The sequence below is a fragment of the Meriones unguiculatus genome, chromosome 9, assembly GCF_030254825.1.
Source record: "Meriones unguiculatus strain TT.TT164.6M chromosome 9, Bangor_MerUng_6.1, whole genome shotgun sequence".
Classification (NCBI taxonomy): Eukaryota; Metazoa; Chordata; class Mammalia; order Rodentia; family Muridae; genus Meriones; species Meriones unguiculatus.
Window position 1 is genome coordinate 98,097,183 of NC_083357.1, and position 27,183 is coordinate 98,124,365.

The 27,183-nt window shown below is 37.0% G+C and overlaps 1 protein-coding gene across 4 annotated transcripts in view; it reads left to right on the forward strand.

The window, feature by feature from the left end:
* The window catches only part of Uchl3 (ubiquitin C-terminal hydrolase L3), a 43,185-nt gene extending 18,066 nt beyond the window's left edge, over positions 1-25,119 (forward strand). For 2 of the 4 annotated variants that reach the window (XM_021646988.2, XM_060391539.1), the window contains 4 exons: positions 13,796-13,987; positions 18,719-18,794; positions 23,962-24,020; positions 24,904-25,119. In XM_021646988.2, the coding sequence (XP_021502663.1) occupies positions 13,796-13,987; positions 18,719-18,794; positions 23,962-24,020; positions 24,904-24,987 (411 nt within the window). In that variant the 3' untranslated portion in view covers positions 24,988-25,119. The remainder of the gene's footprint in view (positions 1-13,795; positions 13,988-18,718; positions 18,795-23,961; positions 24,021-24,903) is intronic. The other 2 variants (XM_021646989.2, XM_060391540.1) reach the window with 1 other exon arrangement.
* Positions 25,120-27,183: the final 2,064 nt, after the last annotated feature.

The window sequence follows — 27,183 nt, forward strand, 5'->3', positions numbered from 1 at the left end:
TCACCTAGAAGACTAAGGCAGAAGGATCAGCAGTTTGAGGTAACCTAGTTTACATTGTGAGTTCCAGGCGCACCTAGGCTGTTTAGTGAACCCTGTTTAAACAAGCAGTAATGGACATTTTCCTACATTTTAACAGTTCTAGAATCAGGATCGGTTTAAACTGTTGTCATAATTTACTTGCTATTGTTTCTACCTTAGTGATATATAAAATGCCTTCTATAAATAGATAGTGCCTTAGCTTGTGAGATAGGGAATTTTATTCTTGTTTCAGCTTTTAGGCCGAGGATTAATGATTGTTTATTTGCACATTTCAAATTGTTTAGAACGGGTCTTTACACATAGGCTCATTACATATTTACTCTTCTCAGTATTAGGTTAGAAATGTCTTTAGTAGTATGGAAACTTTTTCTCACAGGCTAGGGGTATGACTCAACAGTTAACAGCACTTAATGCACTTCTAGAAGGGTTCTCCAAGCACCTGTATCAACTAGCTCACAGCTGATGCCCTCTTCTGGCCGCTGTGGGTATCTAAGTGCATATGGTACAGATAGACAGCATGTAGGAGAGGCAGAAGCAGTAGAATTTCTGAGAAGTCTGACCCAGCCTGTTCTGTATAGCAAGCTCCAGATTTGCTAGGGATACACAGTAAAACACTGTCTTTAAAATAATACCAAAAGACAAAAACTTAGGTTTTTTGGAGTTCTACAGTAAATATTATAACCAGGGCACAGTAGACTTTTTTATATGAGTTCAGTTCCTTGTTTTGGGGGTTTGGTTTGCACATTACAAGAAGATCTTACTGCTAGCCCCAAGTAATTATTTGTTGATGACTTCTTGTCACTGAAAGAAAAAGGACCACACTGCATATTTCAAATCCATTGAATAACCAGCTGAAACCTCTACCAGGAACAGTTTCTTCTGTTCATCCTATTATAGAATCATTTGCTACCCTTGGGTTTAAAAGTCTGATTATCTCTAGTCCTGCTTATATTCTATAAAACTGTTTTTGTTAGTTCCTACAGAAGACCTAGGTCTTTTCCACCCAAATTAGTTTTCTTGGTCTGCCACAAAAAAAAAAAAAAAATTGAGTGGCTTAAACAAGAGAAACTTTTCCCTCACAGTTTTGAATGCTAGAACTCCAAGATAAAGGTGCTCTGTCAGGCATCTCTCCCTGGCTTGCTGATAGCATTTGTGTGCATTTTGGGAATGTAAGGAGGTGTAGGGAGTGATAAGAGAAGGAGAAAGCAAGAGAGAATGACAAGGGATATTGTTTTTTTTCCTTATAAGGACCATCTTATTCCATCCTGTCTATTTTAGTTTACTTTCATTGCTGTGATAAAGACACTGATCAAAAGTGACTAAGGAGAAAAGGATTTATTTTACCTTATAGCTTAAAGTCAGTCATGAAGAGGAGTAAGACAGGGACTAAAGCAGAGACTTTGAACACGTCTTACTAGTTTGTTCCCTGTGGCTTGCTCAGTCTGCTTTCTTATACACCCCAGTACCACCTTCCCAGTGACAGCACCCCCCATGGTAGACTGGGCCTCCCACATTAGTCAGTAATTAAGAATATACTGTACAGCTTTGATTGACTACAGGCTCAGTAGATAGAGGCATTTTTTTCAATTGAATTTTCTCTTTCCAGATACTTCTAGCTTGTGGCAAGTTGGCAAAAAAAAAAAAAAAAAAAAATTAACAAGGACAATATCAATTAATAGAGATTTGGTAATAGAACTTCAGTTTTAGTATGATGTTCAGCCTAATACCATGTTTGGACTTGTCATAATTTAGTAAACACAGGAGCCTTCTGGTATACCTCTTACTGTTGCATAGGTGGCGTGGCTCCTTCAGATCTCACCTGAAAAGCTGTTTCTTAGGGAGGCCTTCTTTCATCATCTACCTTTCTTATTTTCTATAATGTCTTTTTCTTCCTGGTCTTTTAAAATAGTTTGTGGCAAGCTTTTTCTTCTTTTGGTTATTTTTTTTCATTCTGCTCACCTACTAAAATGTGGGTCCTATGAGAATATGCACCTGGTTTGCCAAGTATGCTTTACATTTCCAATGTAAGCCTAGCGAAATAGGCTTCAGTAAAAAGTAACAATATACAGGTTGGAACATAGGATGGAGGTTTTCATATTGAGCCCTCTGCTTATTAGTGTGGGTAAGATATTTTCATTGTGTAAACTAAAGTGAATCCTACCTCCCTTACCAGATTACTGCGAGGATTGCTGAGTAAATCTCAAAAGTTGTGTTAGAATAGTGCCTGGCATCTAGCAGGCAATCAGTGACTATGGATGGTGATGTGATTTTACTAGACACTGAGAAAAATTAATCTGAATGGCAATGAGAATGGAGCCAAATCAAAGAAAGCTTGGATTTCATAGGCACTGTAGGGGTACTAGAGATGCTATATGTAGTGTTTGTCAAATTGGCTTTATGAATTGAGTTTAGATCATGCAATTGTATGTACTTTGTAGTGGATATAGTGTTTTTGATCTATGAAAAGTATTGAGCTTATGTGTAGAAGTATAAAGATCATGAGAAGTATCTTTATCTCTTGTGTTTGGATAGAAGCTTGTAAACTCTTAGGGGAGAATCATGGGGAGGCAAAAATAAACTCTAGGGTCACTTAGGTGTTAAAGGGGTAGCCAGACTGAGGAAGAGGAACCAGCCATTACTAGCACGAGCTGAAATCAGTCACAGGCAACGGTGGCATCATTTGTATGCTCAGAACATTTTTATGAGAATGGAGGAGCAGGGGAGACTATTATATTCTGAGACTTGCAAACTAAGTGAGAAAATCCATTAAGTTGAGCCACTAATATTCAGTGGTCTGTTCAGAGGCTTGTCTGTGGTCTGTTGCCACAGTGGAATTGTTACATAGATGTTTTTCATTATCTCACCATTATTGTCTGTTAGACATTGGCTAATTCAGAAATATGGACAATAGTCCCACTTCACTTAGCTTTGTTTACTCACTGAAAGGCACTGCTTTTGTTTTTAAAACTAAACTTAAAAAGATACAAGTCATTAAGTTTTCAGTAGAGGAGTCTCTTTATCCTTTGATTTTTTTTTTCACTTGCTACATCACCATTTTGTATTCTATTCTAGATAGTAAGAATAAAATTGTTGTCAGGTTGATTTCCCTTTACATAAAGTAAATTAATTAACTAATTAATGAAAAAAAGCCAATGATAGAGAAGTGATTCAGATTATGTGCTGTTGACTTCTATAGGAGCTTTAGGAATTACAGGTATTATCTCCCTTTACAGATGAAGCAGCAGCCGCACAGGGAGGTTCAGCTACTGTCCCCAAGGCTTAGCCAGAACTTGAACTCGGGCAGTCTCGCTGCGTGGTCCACTTCTAGTCCTGGCAGTCAAGTGCTGGGATCACAGGTGTGTGCCCCCATGCCCGGCCACACAACCCAATAGAGAGGTCATAGACTGATGATGGTGTAGCCACTTTAGACTTTACACCAAAGTGATGGTCTTCCTCTCTTGCGTGGGAAATGTACTGAGTGACAGATAGTAAATTGATAGCTCTTTAGTTGCACTTGAATTTCATCTCCTTAATGATTTTGTTAATTCTTTTGTCTTTAAAATGCCTTATTAGAAAAATTACTGAGATTAAGTTAAGCGAAGTTTCTGTCAACAAGTGTTGTTTTACATATGTGCTATAGCAATCTGAGGCCCAGTGCTGACTGTGGTTAAACATCCTAAGAGTTACTAACGTATATGAAATGACTATAATCGATATAAGCATATTTACCTAATTTAAAAAGGACTATAAGTATCTAATCTAAGTCCTTTCAGGATGTTGGCAGCTGATTCAAAGATGAAAGAGTCTGGGCATCTTCCAGATTACCTGGCAGATTAAAAGATTTTGTTCAGACACTATGACTCTGATAGCACTAGCATTTTTAATTGCTGATGAATAGTCTGCAGTGTAATATTGGCAAAAAAAAAAAAAATCTACAAGTCATGAAGGCAAGAAAGAAAAACCCAAGTGTTCTTTGCCTGCAGACTCTACTTTCACATTATTTTCAAGGGACCTCTGTAAATTATAGTAATAATTTTTTAACTTAGAAAAAGTATATGATTTTATTCTTTTAAGTAAACATACCAAAATTGCAAGTATACCAAAAAATACATTTAGCATTTAGTAATATAGTTAACCAGTCCTTTAGCATAATCTAAACAGTTGAGAAAGGCCTCTTTTAGTATGAATATTTTCTTATTTAAAATTCTTTTAGAAATAATTTTTACATACTTTCCAGTGAATCATAATTTACTTTCTAGTTCCTTAATTTTGATGTTTAGCTTTTTAGTTTTTTTAAATGAAAATAGACTTTATTAAATATAATTTCTTACCCAAATGTTCATTGCAGATTCTCTCAAAGAGGTTTTTTTTTAGGTGTGATTACTGGGTTAAAGGGATAGATATTCTTAAAGTTTTCAGACCGAAGGGTAATTGTCTTTCTTTCACTTGTTCAACTAAACAAGTGATTTGAGCATGTTCGCTGCTAAAGGCAGTGTGTTATAAACAGGAATAACAGTTTTTTTCTTCAGAGGTCTTTTATTTAGTCACTAATGACTTTGAGCATAGCCAATATTAATATTAAATTCCTAAATGTTCCCCTTTTTAATTGATTTTTTGACAGTTTCATACATGTAAATAGCATATTTTAATACGAATACTGAATTCTATTTTTAAACTTTTTTCTTGTTTGACAGAGGGAAATGTTTCCTTGCTAATGACTCTTCAAAGTTCTTTAGTAAGTTTGTGAAATGAATTTAAGTCACAAAATAATTCAAATTTAGTGAAATATATATGATGAAATATGTAATCTGCTCTGGCTGATATTGTTGACTCTTATAAGCAAATCTACTTAATTGCTGGATAAGGTTCTGATTTTAAGTATATAGTCACAGACAGGTGTATATGGTTAAGGACAGACCATTCACAGTGTGTCAGTATTTCTGGTGGATAAATTAGCCCAGGAACACTCATAGATTTAAAAAAAAAATTCCTTGTGTAAAATGTTTATTTAACTTTTTTTATTCATTATTCATTTTATATGTTCTTTGAATAGAATGGTTTAGTATTTGCATACAATAGATGCATAGCCTCTTGTGTTCTTAAAATCATCTGTAGATTACTTATGGTAGATATTAGATGTTGGGGAATAATAAGAAAACTTTATATTGCACACATGTATAAATATATAATTGTAGTTTCAGTCTTTGATTAGTTAAATCAACAGATGGAGAGTTCATAGAAACATAGCCAAGTGTGTGTGAGGCAGAGAGACACACAGAGAGAGAGACCCTTATTAGACTAGTTGACTCTTGACTTAGCCAGGGTCTACTGTCAGTATAGGAAGCAAGTTTAAAGTTGTGCCTTTATTAATTGTATAGATATAATTTAGTGGCTTCATTGCTAACTGAAGTGAAGATGCTTACATTTTAAAAACATCTTCTTTCCTTTATTGTGTGTGCACCTGTATGCATGTGACTGAATCCCTAGGTGTGTGTTTGGAGGTCAGAGGACAGCTTTCTGGAGTCAGTTCTTTCCTCCCACCCTGTGAGTCCCAGGAATCTGACTTGGGTCATTAGGCTTATAGGCAAGAGAGTGTGCCCCTTGGGTCATCTTGCTAGCCCTGAAATATAGCAGGCATCATTCCACTCAGCCAGAAGCAATTCCCGCATCCCTAAGGCGAAGGGCTCACTATCCTTTGTAAGTCTTCTCTGAGGACTTTTTTACGTTCTTCCCTTCACTATGAAGGAAAGGGCTATTAGGAAGAAATATATTTATGTATATATACAGATATACACACATACATATATACATATTTATAGATAATCAGGAATATATATACATACATTAACATATATATATATATATATATATATATACACATACATATGTATTCCTGATTATCATTGGAGAGGCAAATGGAAACAGCAAAATGTAGCTAAGTTATATAAGTTCAATTTTTGTCAAAAGTTTGTAATTATAGAGGGTGGAGAGCCAGCCCAGCAGTATACTGAGTTTGGTTCCCAGCACCCATGTCAGGTGGCTCATGACTCCTGGCAACTGCAGCGTACCTGAAACCCTCATCTGGCCTCCTTGAGTACCTACCTACACTCAAGGAATTATTTATGCACGTGCGTGCGCGCGCGCACACACACACACATTTATGCACGTGCGTGCGAGCACACACACACACACACACACACGCGCACGCATAAATAAAAGTAAAATATGTTCTTTTAAAGTTGGGAACCAATTTTCTGCTCATTTTAAAATTTTGCTTTACTTTTCCACAACCTGTTTTCCTTATTTTGACAAGAGTTAGAGTAAAGTTTTTGGAGGCAAATTCATTTTACTTGGATTTTCTAACTAAGAAACACTGCTATCCCAGCCTAGCTTCTCATGCTTTTCTCATGGTCTCTCTTCTTTCATTGTTTCTTCTTCAGGGTATTCCCTGAATGAAGGCTTTGCCGTTTTCTCACCTCTCTTCTACCTCTCTCGCTTCCTCTTCCAGTTTCCAAGTTTTGGAATGGGAATGCTAAGCTATTCCTTGAAGGGAAACTTCCGTATCGAAGTCAGCAATTCCCCCTTTCAGATCTAACTAAATGTGATTCTAACACTGCCTTAGCTATAAAAACAGAACAGACATGTGTGGAGATGGTAAGGTTTTACTGTTCTTTGTGTTCTAACTTTACAGATCAGAGAGCAGTGTTAGAACAAAAGAATTTTGTACTCACTGAAAAACTTATTTGGGACTACTCTCAAATTATATGAAAATAAGTTCTGAGACTTAGCTTAGTAAGCTTGACAACAGTAAGTTCAAACTTCATGTGACATTTAAAATTACAAACTGAAGTAAAAACACAGTTGTTTAAAACTGCTTGGGAGAGTGTCGGGAGCATCTGTAGGCTGTGGGCATCTGCTGTGAAGAAACCAAATAACCCAATTAAAAAATGGGGTACAGAGCTAAGCAGAGAATTCACAACAGAGGAATATCGAATGGTGGAGAAACGCTTAAGGAAATGCTCAACATCCTTAGTCATCAGAGAAATGCAAATTAAAATGACTCTGAGATTCCATCTTACACTTATCAGAATGGCTAAGGTAAAAAACTCAAGTGATAGCTTATGCTGGCGAGGATATGGAGAAAGGGGAACCCTCCTCCATTGCTGGTGGAAGTGCAAAGTGGTACAGCCACTTTGGAAATCAATTGGCACTTTTTCAAAAAATTGGAAATAGTGCTACCTCAAAACCCAGCTATACCACTCCTGGGTATATACCCAAAAGATATTCCATCATACAACAAGGAAATTTCTTCAACTGTGTTCAGAGCAGCTTTATTCATAATAGCCAGAATCTGGAAACCTAGATGTCCCTCAACAAAAGAATGGAAATGTTGAATTATAATCCACTGTTGCAATGAGGCTTTCTATAACAAAAGCAAAACCAAACAGTCAACCTCTGGATGAATTAGACTCATTCCGCTACATTAAGGTCCTGATGGACCATGCCTGAATATAAATACTATTTATCTCTGTCTCTATGATACTATACAAATGTCTGACTTTAAACCAAAAATAGCAAGTAGCACATCAACATTTTGTCAGGAAACAAAGCCATCAACAGAATTAAACATATATACAATGCAGATGTTGAAACTATCAAAGAATGTGTTACAGCATTAAAGGTTCAAGTAAACAAGATGGAAAAAATGTATCAACAGACGGAGATTGTTAGTAGAGTTGAAAACTGTGAGAAAGAATTAAATGAAGATGCTAGCATAAATCGGGGCCAGAGGTGAAGAACGCCTAACAACTGTCCAGTAGAGATAGAAAAGCCAAGGGAAAAAAAAAATCATTGCACATAGGCCGAGAGATAGATCAGTAGGTAAATGTACTTGCTATGCAAGTCTGAGCACCACAAAAGCCACAGAAAAGCCAGACAGACATGTATCCTGAGTGGCTAATCCCAGTACTCCTATGGTGATATGGGAGGCAGGCACAGGAGGCTCTCCTGAAGCTCATGGGCCAACTAACCTGGAACATGGACCAGGAAAATAATGAAAAACTCTAGCTCAGACAAGTGGGAAGTGTGGACCAAGGTTGTCAGTCCTTTACACATATACCATGGCACACGTGTGCCTCAATTCATGCACGTATTTTTTGAAAGGCTTGGAAAACTTCATAGCAAATCAATAAAAGCTACTTAAGTAATTTCATGTACAAAAAGAAATAAAAATGTGTTAGACAAGAAAAGACAGAAGAATACATAGGAGCTGTGGGCAATCGCAAATGGCTAGTCCATGGAAATGGAATCCCAGAAGAAAAGAGGTGGAAAGAGGAGAGTAGGGAAGTGTGCCCTTTAGGTATAAAGTATTGGAAGAATTGATGGTTAACTGTTTTTCCAGAGATAATTGAAGACATCAACCATCTTCAAGAATGTCAGAGACACTAGGTAGAATAAAAATTCTGGTCATTAAACCCCCTCCCAAATATTAAATATTCATACTTGTAAAAACAAAAGATACTAAAAAAAATTGCTCAAGCTACTCAGAAAACCCAGAAGAAACAGACATATTAGATAAGCAAGGAATTATAGCAGATTTCTCATCAGAAACTATGCAAGTTAGAACACAAGATACTTTTTTAAGAATACTGAATAAATTCGGTGGAAAAAGTGTTTTTAAATGGAGAAATAAAGCCTCTATAACTAATAAAAATGAAAACTCATTCCCAGTTTATTTCCACTCTAAGAAATATTAAGGAATTTCTCCACGCAGAAAGAGTGTGATAGCAGGAAGAGATCTGGACCTATGCAGAAACTGGGAAGTACTGGAGTTGGGGCAAGTGAAGGTAAACAAAAGATTTTTTTAAAGATTTATTTATTTGTTTGTTTTTTCGAGACAGGGTTTCTCTGTTTTGCCTTGGCTGTCCTGGACTTGCTTCGTAGACCAGGCTGGCCTTGAACTCACAGTGATCTGCCTGCCTCTGCCTCCTAGAGTGCTGGGGTTATAGGTGTACCACCATGCCTGGCTTTTTTTTTTTTTTTTCCTCTCTCCTATTTTTTTTTAATTTATTTTTAAATGTGTGCATACAGGTGCCCACACAGACCAAGGCATTAGGTCCCACTGGAGCTAGAATTTCAGGTGGGTGCTGAGAGTTGAACAAGAGCACCTAGCTGCTCTTAACTCCAGAGCCATCTTTCCAGGCCCGTGTTTTCTTAGCTTTAGTGGCACTAAAAGGTAATTGTGTGGCTGAGCATTGTGCCACTCACCAGAATCCCTGTACTAGGGAGCCTGAGACAGGAGGGTCTCAATTTTGAGGCCAACTTTGCCTTCATAGTGAGACCTTATCTCCAAAAACAAAGATGAAGCCTGAATTGTTTAAATAAACAGTAACTGTAGTACAAAGAATGGGAGGAAATATTTTGATAATATTGCTGTGAGGTTCTAATATGTATCAAGTTGTGTGCTATTAGTTGAAGAACACTGCAGCTAGGCAGTGGTGCTGCACGCCTTTAATTTCTTGAGTGTGAGGCCAGCCTGGTCTACAGATCAAATTCCTGGATGGTCAGGGCTTCTCAGAGAAACCAGGTATAAACATACCTATAGTAAAGATGAAAAGAATCACAAAAATAATTTTTAAAGACGTAAAGGAAAAAAGAATAAATGGAGAAAACAAAATTAACAATTAGATTATAATTTAACCTTAGGGGAAAATGAGATGCAGTTAATAAAATGTAAGTCATTTAAATGTATATAAGTTGGAAGAAAGATTCTCAACTTATTTAAAAAATATGACTCAACTATAGGATGTCTACTTGAGAGTCATTTTAAATAAAATGTAACAGAAAGATGACAATTAAAATACAGTAAAGGGGGCTGGAGAGATGATGGCCCAGTGGTTGAGAGTGCTTACTGTTTTTCAAGGACCCAAGTTTGGCTCTCAGCACCTACCTCTACCTCCTGCTTCAGGGTATTTTTTTTTAACTTGTATGTATCTTTTTTATTTTAGATTGTTTTTTATTAATTACACTTTATTCACTTTGTATCCCCCCATAAGCCCCTTCCTCCTCCCCTCCCGATCTCACTTTCCCTCCCCCTTCTTCACACATGCCCTTCCCCAAGTCCACTGATAGGGGAGGTCTTCCTCTCCTTCCTTCCTTCCTTAGTCTGTCAGATCTCATCAGGAGTGGCTGCATTGTCATCTGTGGCCTAGTAAGGCTGCTCCCCCCTCAGGGGAAGGTGATCAAAGAGCAGGCCAATCAGTTCATGTCAGAGACAGTCCCTCTTCCCATTACTATGTAACCCACGTGGACACTGAACTGCCATGGGCTACATCTGTGCAGGGGTTCTAGGTTATCTTCATGCATGGTACTTGGTTGGAGCATGAGTCTCTGGGAAGACCCCTGTGTTCAAATTTCTGGTTCTGTTGCTCTGCTTCAGGGTATTTTGTACTGTCTCCTGGCATCTGTGGGAAACTGCACACGTGCCCTGTACACTTGCATACAGATACACACATAAAGTTTTAATAAGTGGGTCTGGAAAGGTGGCTCGGTGGTTAAGAGTGCTTATTGTTCAGAGGATCTGACACCTCCAGTTTCTTCAAGCACTCACTTGCATATACCAAAACAAACACACAATTTAAAATAATTTTTAAAATTTTAGGAAATGTTAACATGTCATAAAGACAAAGACTGCTGGAAATGTTCGAGATTAAATGACTTTTAAAAACCATGATGAATTAATTATGAATTCTACATTAATCCCTAACCTGTTCCATTTCTGACCCTCCTTCGAGACACTGGTAATGCCCCAGTCTAGGGAAGTCATCATATTGATGCCAGATTTAGTGTGGACACACTATCAGCTTAGACCCCAAAGGCCCAGAACTTCTGAACTCACGTCATCCTCCTGCGTCAGCCTCCCTTACTGGGATTACAGGTGTGCGCCATTGTACCCACCCTCCTACCTTGGAAGAACCAACAAGATGAGCATATAGGTTGGACATTAGACAAAAATATTGTGCTAGTATAAAAGCTTGGGTGACAATTGTACTGCTGTTACTCTGAGAGTATTCCCTGATTCTATACTTTGTTGACTTTCTGTATCTATCATATCTGCATCTGTAAAGTCAATCAACTGTGGGTTAAAAATATCCTTTAGAAATATGTGTCTCTGGACTGAAGAGATGGCTAAGGTTTAGGAGACAATACTATTCCAGAGAGGTAGTTTCCAGAACCCATTTCAGGCAACGCTCAACCAAGGGTAACTCCAGTTCCAAGGGATCTGATGCCCTCTTCTGGTCCCCAAAGGTACCTGCACTCAATGTGTGTGTATTGGTGTGTGCCTGTACGAAGTATCTACAGACATTTTGTCATTCTCTTAATGATACAGTACAATAACTTTTCATGGCTTAATATATAGAATATATTCTAAGAAGTGTTTTAAGAAGTGGTTGAGGTGACTTTGCATATATGGTAAGATGCATACAGGTTATTTGGAAATACTATAACAAGATTTTATATAAGAGATATGAGTATCCACAGATTTTTTTTTTTTTGCTACTATAATTTCTGGAGCCAGTCCTTCATGGATATAAAAAGATATTTGTGTGTATGGGTGAAAATGTTGGATTCCATAGCAATAAATGGGTTTTATTTACCTTCAGATGGTCTCAGAAAGAAAAGTTATGAAGGAAGACAGTTTAAATACAAATGGTAATATATAGGGGGCATTACAGACATAGCTGGATATTTCTGGTACTATTTGTGTTTTTGTAACTTCATAAATTTGAAATTACTAAAACATAAGTTAAAAAACAAAACAGAAGAATGAGGCTGTTAATACCTCAAGGTGTGCTTACAGTAACCAACTTAGAGGAATGAGAGCGTCTGCCTCCAGGACAGAGTGCTGGTTTGCCCACTGCCTGCTGCAGAACAGTGGCTTCCTCCAGCTTGACATTCCTCTCCAGCTGTGCGGCTTATTACATACGCAGCATCTTTCTGGGTCTTCCTTCTTGTCCTTGTGTAATTGCACATAACTGTCAATCTTCCTTGTGCTATGAGTAATCAACTTACATCTAACATAGAAATCGCATGTCTTTTGCCAGCACCCATCGAAAAATAGCAATTATTAGATTGAAAGGTAAAAATCAAATTCCAGACCTAGTCTTCAACATGTTCTACTTTTTCCAGTGTGTTTTTTTTTTTTTTCCTCTGAATTTTTGGTCCAGAATACCCCTTTTCACGTCATCTCTCCCAGCCTGCCATCATTATTTCAGTGTGTAACTCTGGTATGGTACTGTGTCCTTCCCCAGATTCTTAGAAAATAGTTTCTCTCCACAGCTCTTTAGTCTTTACTTTCATCCCACTCTTGACTCTGATCTCCCCCTTTCCGTAATTTGCCATTTTTCCTTCTTCCCCTTGCCTCTCATTTGAACGAGCTCAGATCGACTGTACCAGGCTGTGAGAGCAAGCACTATTATATTCACCTTTCTTGCCTATAGAGACAAGCTTAGGATTTCTTTATATATTTCTGATGGGTGATTAATAGAGGGAGATGACAGTATTGTTTTAGGCTAGTGTATAACTTATGTAAAGCAAGAGTACCAACAAGGACCATAGGCTTTTAAGAGTTTTGGAGATCATTTCAAGCTAAAGTTACTTCCCTAGTGTATGGCTGGTAAAAAGAATTATCACCAAAGAACTGGTGATTCTACTTTCATTTCTTCTTACTGTACTTAGAGGGATGATGGCATTGTTGGGCTAGAAATAAATTTCATATACTGGTGGTATCTGTTGAAGGTGATGGTTATAAGATGATCTGGATTACCACTGACCAGTTAGTTTTACATCCTTTATATTTTGTGGGACAGCAGCACTTGGAAAGTTATTCCCCATTTTACATTCTAACCTAATATAATAAAGGCTGGTACCAAAAACTTTCTCTTGGCCACATAGGCTCTATGTTGGTGACTAAGACCATTGAACACTAGAATCTCATCTCTTGGGTGTAGCTCTAGTCATCCAGTGTGCTGCCAGCATGACCTTGGTTCTGTCACTTCACCCTGTGTACTCTGCTTCCTTTGATCTGTAAAATGTGATTATACCATTGGCTACTGGGAGATTAAATGAGCTGATAGATACAAAGCACTTCAAAGAGTACCTGACGTAAGATAAGTGGTACACATTTTATGTAATGCTGCTGTTTACTCAAAAAGGACAATAGGGTCTGAAGCCTTCCTTGTAACTTGTCAGCTAATAGCAAGGACAGTTGATTCAGCTCATCACCTTGTTTATGATTTTAAGCATTTACTCCCCTCTTATTAGAGGTTATACTCTAAATAATTGTTTTTACCAATGCCTATGATGAGAACGGTTTTCTTTCTACTTTTGTTCTTAATGTGTCTTGTCTGTGTTGCATGGTTTTTGTGTGTTACAGTTTTAAAGCCAGATATATGTATATATGTAGTGATAGTATTTTAGTGGCTTTTAAATCTTTAGTTTCATGAGTCTGTGCAGTGGAAATGAGGATATGTAAAATTTCACATGTGCACTTAAGACCTTACGAAATATAACCTTGTACTTGGTTATAAATTCCCACTTTACCTTAACCAACATTCATATATGATCTTTTACTAGAATACAACTATTGAAAGTACTAGACCATATGAATACAAGTATGACCATACGTTGCTTTTAAGGATAAATGATCACCCAGTAACGTGGTCTAAGTAAAATATTCTCTCTTTTAATTATGTAGTCCTCCTCGCCATCCTCATCACAGCCTCATTCTAGCCACTGCAGAACGAAGGCCTCATCATTGTGTCACCATGCATCCCTGCCCTGGGTCAAACGTAACCATGTAGGCCCTGCAAAGGCTACCAGTCCATCTCTCCGTCTTCGTCGCTGGCGACCCTTCTTACGCCTGCCATCTTTGGGTCTCCATTCTGTTGTAAGTGTAGTCAATCTTCCATCTCTTCTCCCAGTGACAAGGGCAGTCTTTTTGTTTGTGTGTTTGCTTTTCTTTAAACGTCTCCAAGTCTTTAAAGTGCTTTTCTCTTGGTTCACTCAGCCATTAGCTTTTTCTAGCCCAGTAAGATTGCAAGCATACCTCCATGCTCTGCAGTCTAGCTTGACTTTTGCCTGTGCTTGGTGAACATCCATCTTTCCACTCCATATCCTGTGAATGTGAGGGTAGCTGCCTGCTGTTGAGTACTGAGTGGCCTTTGTGGTAATACTAAGTTGTTGTGAATTGTTAAAGTAAGTGTGTTTCCTTACCCTCCAACTTTCTGACTTCGCTTAGATAACTTAGATCAGCAAATACTATGTACCCTCTAAGTTCTTTACCCTCTATTTCTTTATCGTTATTTTTCATATTTCTGAGCATGACTAGTCTCTTGCCATGCTCTGGATCGCTTTACTTACTCTATCCTCAATCTAAATTCTTCATGGTGTAGTGTGTTGCATCTAAGCTATTTTATTCCTTCATGTGGCTCAGGTACTGGTTTAATCTTGATCTGATCTTTCCTGCCAGTTCAGTTTCTAAAGATCTTTTCTGATTAGGAGATGGAGACTTGCTTCTTGCATGCTAACCTAGGTGTCCTGTGAATTTTATTATTTCTCTTGTAAACTAAAATTAGCAGCCAACTATTATAATATGCATGTACATACTACCTTAAATATCCAAATTGATAGAATTCCATTAGTTCTCATACATTAAAATAAACTGCAGAATTAAGCAACCATTCTTTGAAACTACTGAAGGCAGTGGCTGTGGTTTGACAGAGGCCTTCTAAACATGAAGTATCTGAAAGCTTTGGTTTGTGATATACATTCTTAGAAACTTGTTATTTCTATAAATCAGTTTGGCATTTGGAGCAAAAGGAAGTCTAATTATGCACACATTTTAACATTTAAAAGCAGTTAAATGTCAAGCACCCTTCCTTCCCCCTCATTTACCTTTTAAAGCTGCCTTCAAACTATCAAGTCAACAAATTTCTTTAAGCATTTGATTCCACTAAATATAAGTATGGTCATCACATAGCTTCTGTTTGTGCTGAATATCAACAGACTGCTTGTCATTGCTCTCTCCCTCTCTTTCCCTCCCACTCTTTCCTTTCCCTTCTCTTCTCCCTCTTTCTCTCCTCACCAGATTACAGAATTCATTTGCCATTTTTATTCATTCATCCATTTGATATTTATGCTTCTTTGCTGTGCTATGTACTGTTTGGCCCACTGAGAGATACATGGTGAATTAGATGAACAAAGTGCAATTTAATTTTGCACATGCTGACCAGAGGACAATTCATTTAATTCTAAGATGAATAATTTATGGATTTAAAAATTCTAAATATGAATGAGCATGTCATAAACTTTGACATTTCCGGTTTTATGTTTCCATGTATTGTTGTTTGTGTTGCTGCATATTAATTCCATTGCCTTATTGCTTTGTAAAATAGCATTGTGCTTAAGAGCGTGGACTGGAGCTGCATTGCATGTCCAGGGGCCATCGCTTATTAGCCATTCAAATGTATTAATTACTTAGGTCTTTCTACCTCTGTGTTCTTGAGTGTAAGATGCATATGAGCATGTAAACCTACTTGCCTGGATTTGTGTGATTAATTGGTCAATACAAATATAGCATTCCATCAGTGCCTAGTATAAATTAAATGCTCCATAAACCTTTTTCTAACGTGAAACTTATATTTAGTAGTTAATTAATGCACTTATTGATAATAATAAAAATAATTGGTTTACACCACTTTTTAATTCACTGGCATTAAGGGGAAGGCTTCTAAATTGGGAATTTAAAAGATAGAAAAATGTACGGAAAACCTACCAATGTATAGCTTCATATTTGCTATAGTGGTTTGTTAACTGTTTTGGCCAGGCAAACATGCTGGAACTCGCTGCTTGCTTGTCCTTAGGTTTCCTGGAATCTGTTGAGCAATTCAATGATTGCAGATTTAGACTCTCAGACTAATGACGTTGGTCAAAGGATAAAGCTCATCAGAAATAATGAGGTCTTGAAGAAAGTTGAAACATTTACCTTTTTTGAAGAGTTGGAAGGATTTCGTACTGCTTTAGAAGGGTTTTGCTTTTGGTTTTAAGAAAGGATCTTGCTGTGTAGCTCTGACATCAGGCTCTTGATTGTTCAGCCTCATCCTATCATGTGCTGAGATGTATAGGCATGTGCCAGCACACCTGGCTTGAGATTTTTAATTTAATTTCCATTTTCAATTAAAAGGAACATTGGCACATAATCTTGATACATTAGATTTGATAGTTACTTATATTTTTGATGATGCATTAGTATTATGACAGTATATAAGGTTCATTTAGTGCTTAACAGTTCACAGACATTTTCACAATCTCATTTGAACCTCAGGGGGGTGAGGCTGGAGAAACAGCTCAGTGGTGAAGAACACAGATTGCTCTTTCAAAGGACCCGGGTTCAATTTCCAGCACCCATGGTGGTTCATAACCTTCTGTACCTCCAAGATATTCCATGCCCATGGTGCACAGACGTGCATGAAGGAAAAACACCCATACACCTGAAAGAAAACATTAAAAATAAATAAACAAAACAAATAAACAAAAACTCAGAACACCAGATGTAGTGGAACACAGCTATTAGCTTAATACTCATTTAAGCCTCAAAACAATAAGAAACCCAGAGCTCTAAGGGACTGGGTACACATTCACCTTTCCAACTCCAGTTAAATTTTCTTAACTTTTAGTGACATTGCACCTTGCTGGCCAATATGAAAAATGGAAGCTATATGATGTTTAGTTCTTAAGGGAAGTTGTTCAAGTAATTAATTTAGGAAAACTGTAACTCAGAGCCTTCAGATACTTGATATTCCTTAAACATTATCTTATTGTCAGTAAAATAAGATTCCTAGCTAAGAAATTCTTTGTAGTAATTTGTTTCTTTGTTTTAATGAATTTATAATGATTTGCCTTGAAAAACTAGATTCTCTTTTGTTCACTGATAAAATGGTACAAGATTGAGTAATCATGAAAATCTTTTTGGTAGGGAAGTAAAGAAATTTGTTATCACCAAGTTTATTTATTTATTTAACTTAAAAAAAGATTTATTTATTTATTTATTATTTATGCAATGTTCTGCCTACACGCCGGAAGAGGGACTAAGTCTCACTGTAGATGGTTACAAGCCACCATGTGATTGCTGGGAATTGAACTCAGGACCTTTGGAAGAACAGCCAGTATTCTTAACCTCTGAGCCATCTCTCTGGCCCTATCACCAACTTTAATTATTTGAAGATTTATTAGATTCAAGAAGGATTAGGTTTTTCTCCAAACATGAGACATATTTGAGCCTCTATATGAGACATAACTCTACAAAACTGTCAAATTAGTGGCCTAGATAGTCTCAAAACTTAATGACAGATTCTATCACTAGAGGGGTCTGCAGTTAAAGATGAGAACAGTAATGCAATGATAAAGCTATATAACTTTGATTCCTGCCAACTGTGGAATTCTTTAGTTCTGGACTGAAATTGTTGGGAGTTAGTTTGTTATATCAGATTATGAAAACTTTCTTTCATTCATAACTCAAAGGAAATAATATTAGAAGAATAAGATTAAATGAGTCATTATGTCAGTAAATACTTGGAAACATTCTATATGCCTTACAACTTAAAAAAGTAGTGAATAAAAACTAGTGGTTATTCTGTAACTTTAATTTCTGCATCAAAAAATTTACATTAAATTATTGAGAAATATATAATTATTTGATGGTGAAAATAACAACTTTTGAGTTAAGATACTGTGTTACATAAAAACATATTAGATATTACGAGACATAATTTGATTTAAGCTACTTGTAAATTTTTGCTTCAAACAATTGAAGTTCCATATGTGTTTAGTTGTGATTTCAATGTGTTTAGATTTGGTAAATAGCTAACATATTTAATATATATCATGAAATACCAGTTTGTATATTTACTTTACCTAAGTTATTGAAATCTTTAAGAAATGTGAATATTGCTTGTGTGAATTGAATTTGATTAAGGAAATATAAATATAGTTTAAATAGCAAGTTGGTCATTGAGAGTTAAAAGAAGAAAGAAATAGAGGTTACAGTTTATTGTGTCTTAATTTTTTTTCTACAGTTATAGTCACCAGACTAGCTATTCATGTATAAGCTGTTCGAATCTAGAATGATTGTTTACACTGCATTGTTCAAAACATGAGCTCTTTAAGATCAAGCAACAGACAGCTTACTCTCTAGTGTTCTAGAATTTAACTTCAAAAGAGTGCCAACATTAATAATTATGAAAAATGTTTTAACATTCATATTTTGAAGTTTAAAAACTGCACATCTGAGCTCAGTCATGCAATTTGTTGAGCAATGAACATTGTGTGTTTGCTGTGTACATGTACAGTATCTTAAGCTGGTCACTGAGATTTCCAAGTTAAACAAGGTGTTCAGTTTCCAGAACTGACGAAACTAAAAGATGTGACTTCCTTGTTGGTGGTGAGCATGGTGTCACAGACACACAGATGGCCGCTCTGTGCTCATATCAGTAATTGGCCTTGAATTTCATTGGATACACGTTGTCTTCTGTCATTTGTTGTTACTTATGTATATTTATTTGTACTTGATTGATTTGTTTAACTACTAATGTAGATAATATATTTTTCCCTCCTATTCCAGGCACCAAGTATAGATGAGAAAGTAGATCTTCATTTTATTGCATTAGTTCATGTAGATGGGCATCTCTATGAATTAGGTAAGAACTATTTTAATTCATCCTGGGGAGAGTAATGACCAGGCTTTTCTCGACGGGACTGTTCTCATTTTGTTTCCTGAAACTGAAAGCTCAAAAATTGGGTTGGCAGAATAATGGTTTTTCTTTTTTAGTTTTTTTTTTTAAAGAAAAAAAGTGTTTTTTGATGTTTTAGCATCTTATAATTCAGGAATTTTATATACCTTCTTTGCATTTTGGCAAAGAAGAAAATAAAAACCATTACAGGAAACAGCTATGAAGAGCTTTGGCAATCTTTGATAAGCTGTTGAATTAGTTGTCATATCTGAATGAACTTTGTTTACATTTGAACTATGTATATTCAATAAGGAGTACACTCCTTTTCAGCCTTTTGTACTACACTGTATGTTGTCTGATTTCTTAAAACTTCTCAGGGGCCTATGTTAGTCTGGTAATGGCACAATGATTAAATACTGAATACCTGAGCTTTCTTACAAATAATTGAGCTGTTACTGAAGAAGATGCATATAATTTTAACTTGCTTATTTAGGTAGAAAAAAAAATGTCCCCAGTATTGAAAACAAACAAAGGTTCCCAGCATTGAAAAGAAAAGAAAGTCTAAATAAAAGAAACAAAAGTCTTCTAGCAATCCTGCATCTGTAGTCTTCTCCTGCTTCTCTGTTTGCTCTGTATCCATTAGCTGTCACTTTTGTTTTTCTTAGCTTATTTAAAAACAACTATGTTCTAAAATAGCTCAGGTTGTGACTGTAAATATAATCTATGGAACTTAGATAAATGTTGTATAGGAAACATTGCAATAAAATCATACACTTTATTAAAAAGAAAAGGGTACATTCTGCAGTAGTGTAGTGATTTGTGTCAGAATTAAACTAAACCAGAAAGAAGTCATTGTTATCCGTGTAAACTGATTTGCAGAACACGTTAGAAAGTGTGCATTATTGACTGATTAGGTTGCAAAGTCTGCATGGAGATGACACGCAATAGTCACTATAGACCCTGTGAGTCTGGTTTACTTCTGAAAACAGAATTTTTACTCTGAAGCTTTAATAAACTGATGGAAGGGGAAATAAGGAGAATTCTGGGATTTGCCATACACATTCTGTTGACTTCAGGAAAGTCAACTTCTTCCCTAGCATATGCTAGGCTCTGGGTTCCTTCCCTTACATGCAAGGAAGAAAAACAAAGTGAAACAAACAAACAAAAAAACAAAGTGAAATAAAAAGAAGGAGATTTGGGAAAAAAAAACCAGAGAAATACTATATATATATATATATATATATATATATATATATATATATAGTATATAATCAGAGATTATTAAAGTGATGTTGGTATTGAAAAAGGAGAGAATTTACAGAGAAGACAGTGACATATAAGAGATGTTTGGGAAACAACGGTGAGACAGAAGGATTTGTCTTAGAAATTCAATAGGAGTAGGGTGTCCTAGAGAGAAGGTTTAGCAGTTAAGAGGACTGGCTGTCTTCCAGAGAGTCCCGAGTCCAATTTCCATCACGCACATGGTGGCTCAGACTGATCTGTAACTCCCATTCCAGGGCATTTGACACCCTCTTCCGGCTTCCCTAGGCACCAGGCATGCATTTGGTGCACTGACATAGTTGTAAGCAAAACACTCATATGTAAAACAAAGTAGCAGTTAAAAGAAAATAAAACAATCCCTCACATTGGTTGGTCAAATTGTTCTCTGAGCCTTGAGTCTAATAGGGCAGTTGGAAGGGAAGAAAGACATGCCTCAAAGCTAAGCTCAGGCTGGAGAGCTGGCTGAGAGGTTAAGAGTACAGGATTCTTGCAGAGGAATTTAGTTCAGCAGCTCCATCAGGCAGCGCATAGCCTCCTGTGACTCCAGCTCTAGGAGTGGGCAACCTGGATATGTATATTCAGACCTGTGTATGAAATCTTATGTGTATATATATAATTTGAAGCCTGTTGAGATTAGAGTTTTTAAAGTGAGTGTGAAGAAATTCAGAGATGTAAAGAAAGCCAGTCTTGGAAGTGTTGCAGGAGAATTGGGATAGCTGCAAAGCAAAGAAATATGCACAGTTATTGATTCCTTCAGCATAAACTGGCTGTTACCCCAGTGTGAATGACAGTAATGATCCCCATAAATTCAAAGGAATGTTGAGCAAGCTGAGTAATTCATACTGAATATGTGAATTAAAACTAGAGATGATAAGAATACTCTTTTTTTAAGAAAAGAGCAATGTAAAAAAAAAAAAAGTCACTGTATTTATCCATTCTTGGGATTGCACCTAGGGCCTCATATATGCTAGGCAAGCAGTCTGCCGCTGAGCTCTACCTCCATCCTGTGTAATCTTATCTTTAAGGCCATCCGATTGTAGGCATGATGCAAGTAGTTCCTGTAGGACAGTTTCTTAACCGAGAATGGTGGCATGGTTAATTATTTACGCCTTACTAAGTTGTGAGGTTAACTGTTGAAAAGGACCAAGTTATTTCTGGCTTTAAATGATCTTTTCTTTGGGGCTTCAGCAAGTTCCTACTATATGTAGAAGGAAGAACTGCACATTTAAATGAGTCATTCCTTCCAGATAGGTTCAGTGGTGAATTCCAAGTAGACAGAATAAGCTGACTTTTAAAAAGGTAACTAATGAATTATTGCCTGTTAAAAGTAAACTTGAGAAACTGGTAGTTTGGAATAATTTGGATACTTACAGAAACTAGAATAGAATAGAGAGCTTCCATTTACTTTCTTCTAGGTTTGTGAGACCCTGTTAGTATTTCTGAAACATTTGAAAATAAGCTACTGCCATATCGTTTAATAGCTCTATATGTAATTTTGAAACAGAGGCAGGTGCTTTTCTGTATAAGTGCCATATGGAAGCAGCATTGATGCAATATTACCAAAGGATCTGGTTCAGATTATGCCTGTTATAACAGTGATGTCATTTAGAGGGTCTGAAGTCAACCCAGGATCAGGTGCTGGATTTAGTTGACCCTGTTCTCTCTGTGTCTCCCTGAATCCCTAAGTTCTTCAACCCTTTACTGTCATCGTGTCCTTGACATTTATTTCTAAGAGGATAGGACCATTACTTTTTTGAGGTTTTCCTCCATCTGAGTTGTTTGCTATTTCATCTTGGTTTATGCATTTGGGGCGAGAACATTACAGCATTGATGCTACATGCTTTCCTAGTGTATTGTGTCAGAAGGCTGCTTGCCGATTCCTATCATTTTTGGTGATGTTAACTTTTGTCACTTGGTTTAATTAGTATCTGTCTGGATTTTCTACTATAATGCTAGTTAATAATTATTCTGTGTTTGTTAATAAGCAATAAATAGGTATTATTTCAGGAGATCCTTTGAGACTATATAAATATATGATTTTTACCCCTCCCCCTCTAAATAGGGCCTAACTATATAGCCCTGGCTTCCTCAAACCCACAGAGATGAGACTGTCTCTACCTTCCCAATGTTGAGATTAAAGGTGTGTCTCATTGTGTCTAGCTGGTGGTTACCATTCTTAACAGATTCATAAAAACAGAGCCAAGACCCTGTGTGGTGCAGGTGATCCTAGCTGCTATGGAGGCTGAGGTAGGAGGATGAAGTCTTTGAGTCTTCACCTGGGCTCCACAGTGAACCCAGGGCCAGTCTGATCAGTGTAGCACGTCTCCGCCTCGAGTTAAATGTAAAGAGAATGGGGTAGAGCTTGGCGGGAGAGGTGTTTTCTAGCCGGTGTGTGTGCTTGGTCCAGGCCCTAGCACCTCACAACATGGGTAACAAAGTCCAGCAGAAGACTGACTCTCTAGCCGCTGAGCTGTCTTCACTCTAGACAGCTGTTAGAGTGGAGTGTATATAATTTCATTTTGTTTATTTCTTTGACATCTCAAGACCAGTGTCTAATATTTACTCTTAATAAGGTTGATTGAAATTCTACATTATTTTAAACTGCTCCACATGAAGGAAATTATTCAGGAGAGTTTACTGCTTTAGAGAGTCTAATAAGATGTCAGAATATAAATTGTACGATCCAGGGAAATAATATGCATTAATTTTATTACTCAGTTAAGAAGGAGAAACTTACATTGTTTTGCCTTCACATAAAAATTAAAACATAGAACAACATAACTGTGGGGGTGGGGAGACCATAATGAATATTATTTGTTCTTACAGCAGTAGGGCAGAGAGGCCACAGAGGATTGAGCATCTCTCATAAAAGGGCATTTTATTATTGTATTTCTTTTCTGTTTGTTTTTTAAACAAGCTCTCGCTATGTAAGAGGTGATAGATTTGGATACGGATCAGTTCACCTTCATTAGCCTTGGCTTTTATCATTGTGGAATTTTTCATAATACTAGCTTATTGAAGATGATTATGAATAAATATTTGTATAAATATTTTAGAGTTCTATGTCATTTGAATTGTACTTCCGTTATAGTGCACAGTTAAGCCACAACAGTATGGCTTTTCACTGATAAAATCGTGTCATTTTTGTATAAGATCTTCTGATTTAGCTTTAAAAATGAAAAAAGTATCTCCAAGAGTAAAAATGATCGCAGGTTGGTAGTGTTGCATGCCTTTAATCTCAGCACTAAGGAGGCAGAGGCGGTTGAATCTCTTGAGTTCATGGCCAACCTGGTCTACAGAATGAGTTCCAGGATGGCCAGGGCTATGCAGAGAAACCCTGTGTCAAAAAACAAAACTAAAACAAAAAAAAAAGAAAGAAAGAAAAAGATTTATTATGAGCCAATTGGGCATTCTCTTTTATAGGGACCTGCACATAAAGCAGAACACGTACTTGAAGTAGACGTACCCTAGACAAAATGTGTCCTGTGAATACCAGAGACCCATCAAGCAGTGACCAAGAAGAGCATCACTGATACATTAAGGAAAGAAAGTGTCGCTGTCTAAAGTGCTTATTTAAATGAAGAATCCCAAAAACTGAGGCCTCTGCTTGGGATTGGTGTTAATCCAAATGCATAATTATTTTAAATGTAAATGGTATAAATATACTAATTCTGTATATTCAGGGGAAACTAAAGCCATAGTTGAAAATTACATATTTAAAAATTCTTGTTTTAAGATATATTTCTTAAACTATGTAACTTCCCTTGATTCACTATAAGAGAAGAAGTGCAAGGTAAGATACATTCTCTTGTAAGAACAAGAAAGGATTTACCTATTTGTCTACTTTTCACAGATGGACGGAAACCATTTCCAATTAACCATGGGAAAACTAGTGATGAGACGTTGTTAGAGGTAACAAAAATAACTGGCCCATTTTAACCTTTACTGACCTTGTCATCTTTAAACCCTCTGTGGATATTTCTTGGCACTTGATCTTTTTAGAAAATCCCCAGACAAAATGTTGAATTAGTGTTAAAACTCTGCAAGGAAGAGGCTTTCCTCCAGAGCTCTGTGTGAAGAAGGCTAAATTTTAAAGGCAAAAGACTTGCTCATTATGGGTCGTATTTCATTGATTCCAATATACCATCAGTGGTGACGTGAACCTAGTTTTAGAGATCTTTTAGTGGGAATAAATTGTGTAGCTTACTGTCAAGGAATTATGTGATTTCCTGTTAAACATTTTTTAGATTTAGTTTCCTTTTGAGCTGGTCTGCTATGCAGCAGTGGCTGACCTGGAGCTGTCTGTGTGGACCAGGCTGGTCTTGAACTTTCAGAGTTCTTCCCCCAGAGGCTGTCACTACACCTTTTGGGTTAAAAGGTCTTGAAAACCACCTTCGGGAAGAGTATTCATCAGCTGTGTTTCATAGCAGATTAATAATCACAACTACTTGGAACAATTAGAAAAGAGGAATTGAAATTACTTTTCTGGCTACAAGAGTGAGTTTAAGATTAGCCAGAGCAACTTAGTGAGATTCTGAAAAGGGGGGAGGGGCAGGACTTGAGTATGCTTGCCAAGACCTTGAATTTGATCCCCTGTCCTGGAAGCAGTTAGGGGAATGTGATGACAGTGTCTACTATATTTCATGCTAATAAGCATATTAGTTTGCCACCTGTTTATTCTTTGACATTTTAGTTTTTGTTTCATATCAGAAAAAGAAGTCTTCAGTATAAAATTAATGTGAATTAGAAAAGTCCAGAATTTATAAACTGAAAAGTTCTCCTTTCCCTCCCATAGGATGCCATAGAAGTCTGCAAGAAGTTCATGGAACGTGACCCTGATGAGTTAAGGTTTAATGCAATCGCTCTGTCAGCAGCGTAGCATTTCGACAGCAACACCAAATACTGTATTATTTGCCACAAAAGTTAAATTTCTGATGCCATAACTAACTCAATTTTTAATATTTTCATTAACGTGACTGATTAAACTTTATGTGAATAAACTTTGACTTTACCTGTGTTTTGTGTTGTTTTTGCTACAGCTTAAAACTCAGTTCTCTTTCTTTTTCCTGAAGCGGAATCATCTTGTGATAGGACTTACGAAGGCCTCTGACTCCTTGGATGTTTCAAGAAGATCATGTATTAGGACAGCAGGCATACTGTTCATCCCCAGGGTGAATGTGCATTATGTTTTATGTTTCCTAATTTAGCTAGAAAACGGTTGTTGAACATTTACTTGCAACAAGATGGTAACTAGTCTAGACACAGGAGTATTAGTAGCTGTGAATCCTGTTGACAAATGCTAGGGTCATGGGGTTCATGTTTTTTTTTTTGTTGTTGTTTTTTTTTCATATATACTAGAAGAGGGAGCCAGATTTCATTATAGATGGTTGTGAGCCACCCTGTGGTTGCTGGGAATTGAACTCAGGACCTCTGAAGGAGCAGCCATTAACCGCTGAGACATCTCTCCAGCCTGGGGTTCATGTTTTTGTGATCAGAGATATGAAACAAACACATAAAGAACACACAGAGCAGTGATAGAGCTTGGAGAGTAACTGAGTAACTTAGACAAAGAAGGCTTCAGTGAGAAGTTGATCAAAGCTGAGTCCTGAGTGACAGAAAATGATAAAGTGTAGATTAGCAGGAACAGAAAATAATGAATGCAGCATCTCTTATGCTAGGTTCTGAAAGAGGGTCATATGACCTGCACATAGGACATGAGGAAAGTGCAGGAAGTGGAGTCAGAGAAGGAAGGCCATTGGGATTTATTGCCTGTGTGATGTTAAGAGGCACAGGTTAAGCAGAAGAGTGAGGATCTATAACTTTGAGAGATCATTCTGACACCTATGGATGGCTATTTGAGACAGAGGAGCTTCAGAACGCACTTGTAAGTCCACAGTGGCAGTTAAGGGAGGCATGTGGGTGTGTGGGGGGAGGTGTGCTCTGAGGAAGGAAGTTTTGAAAGACAATTATAAGGTTCTGAAAAGGTGGAAGAGCATTTATAGGGTTGGATTAAGGCTCAGGGTTACTGAAATGTAATGTTTTAGATAGTTGTCGGGAAGAGGTTACTTGGGTACATTTATGAAAACTCGTTGGATTTCACTTTTAAAATGTGTATCTCACAGTATGTGCATTTCATCTCAGACACAACAAAAGCAGATTTGGCTTGGACTGAGTATAATAGAAAGGCAAGCTTGTTCTACGTGAAATTTTGGACCGGTGATATGCTGTAATTTAAAGATGATTAGTGAATTACTATTTGTTCCTGAGGCAGTTATGTGGCAAAAGTGTCTTTTAGCGAGCGCATCGTCGTGGTGGCTTGCAGAATGAATATGATCTTTATTATTAATGTCTAGTTGTATCGGTTCCTAGAAACTGATAAATGATGCACTTCAGACTCAGCCCCACAACCTGCATTTTAAACTAGGTCTCCAAGTAGTTCATACGAATATTTGGGGAAGAAGTAGATTAGGAAAAAACAAGATGTATAATCAGGAAGCTACTTTGGAGGATATTTAAGGTCCCAGTTTTCTATCATTGTCAAGAGGGCCTAGATAAGCTGCTAACAGTTGGGATAAAACAATCTGAAATACATTCTATACTGTGACTGCCTTCATTCATGGTGCCTTTGCCAGCCTGTAATAAGAGCCAAGCGCTCTGTTCTAGTAACATTTGTGTGTACCTGTGATGGAGTCCAGTGTGACCGCATTTCTCCCACTACATGTAACTTCTCACTTCTAAAGTAATGGGACAGAATCCAGAACCATTCTTCCTCCATGTTTACCATGAAGAACAGTAGGGGGAAAACTAATTGGTTTACATGTTGCTTTTTATTTATTTATTTTAATGTATAAGGGCCAAAACAGGCTATTTGCTAACCATGTTCACTCGTGGTAAACTGGATGGAACTTTCAGCTTTCAGTGCAAACTCATCTGTTTGAGGATAGATTTGCCTTTTTAAAAGTGTCTGTTTATGTGACATTTAGCATAAATGAATCATTTTGGCGTGGTCTGTTGGGGCTTACTGCAGGAGGAGCTCAATCTAAACAGTAGCCTATAATATTCAACAAGTTCTTAG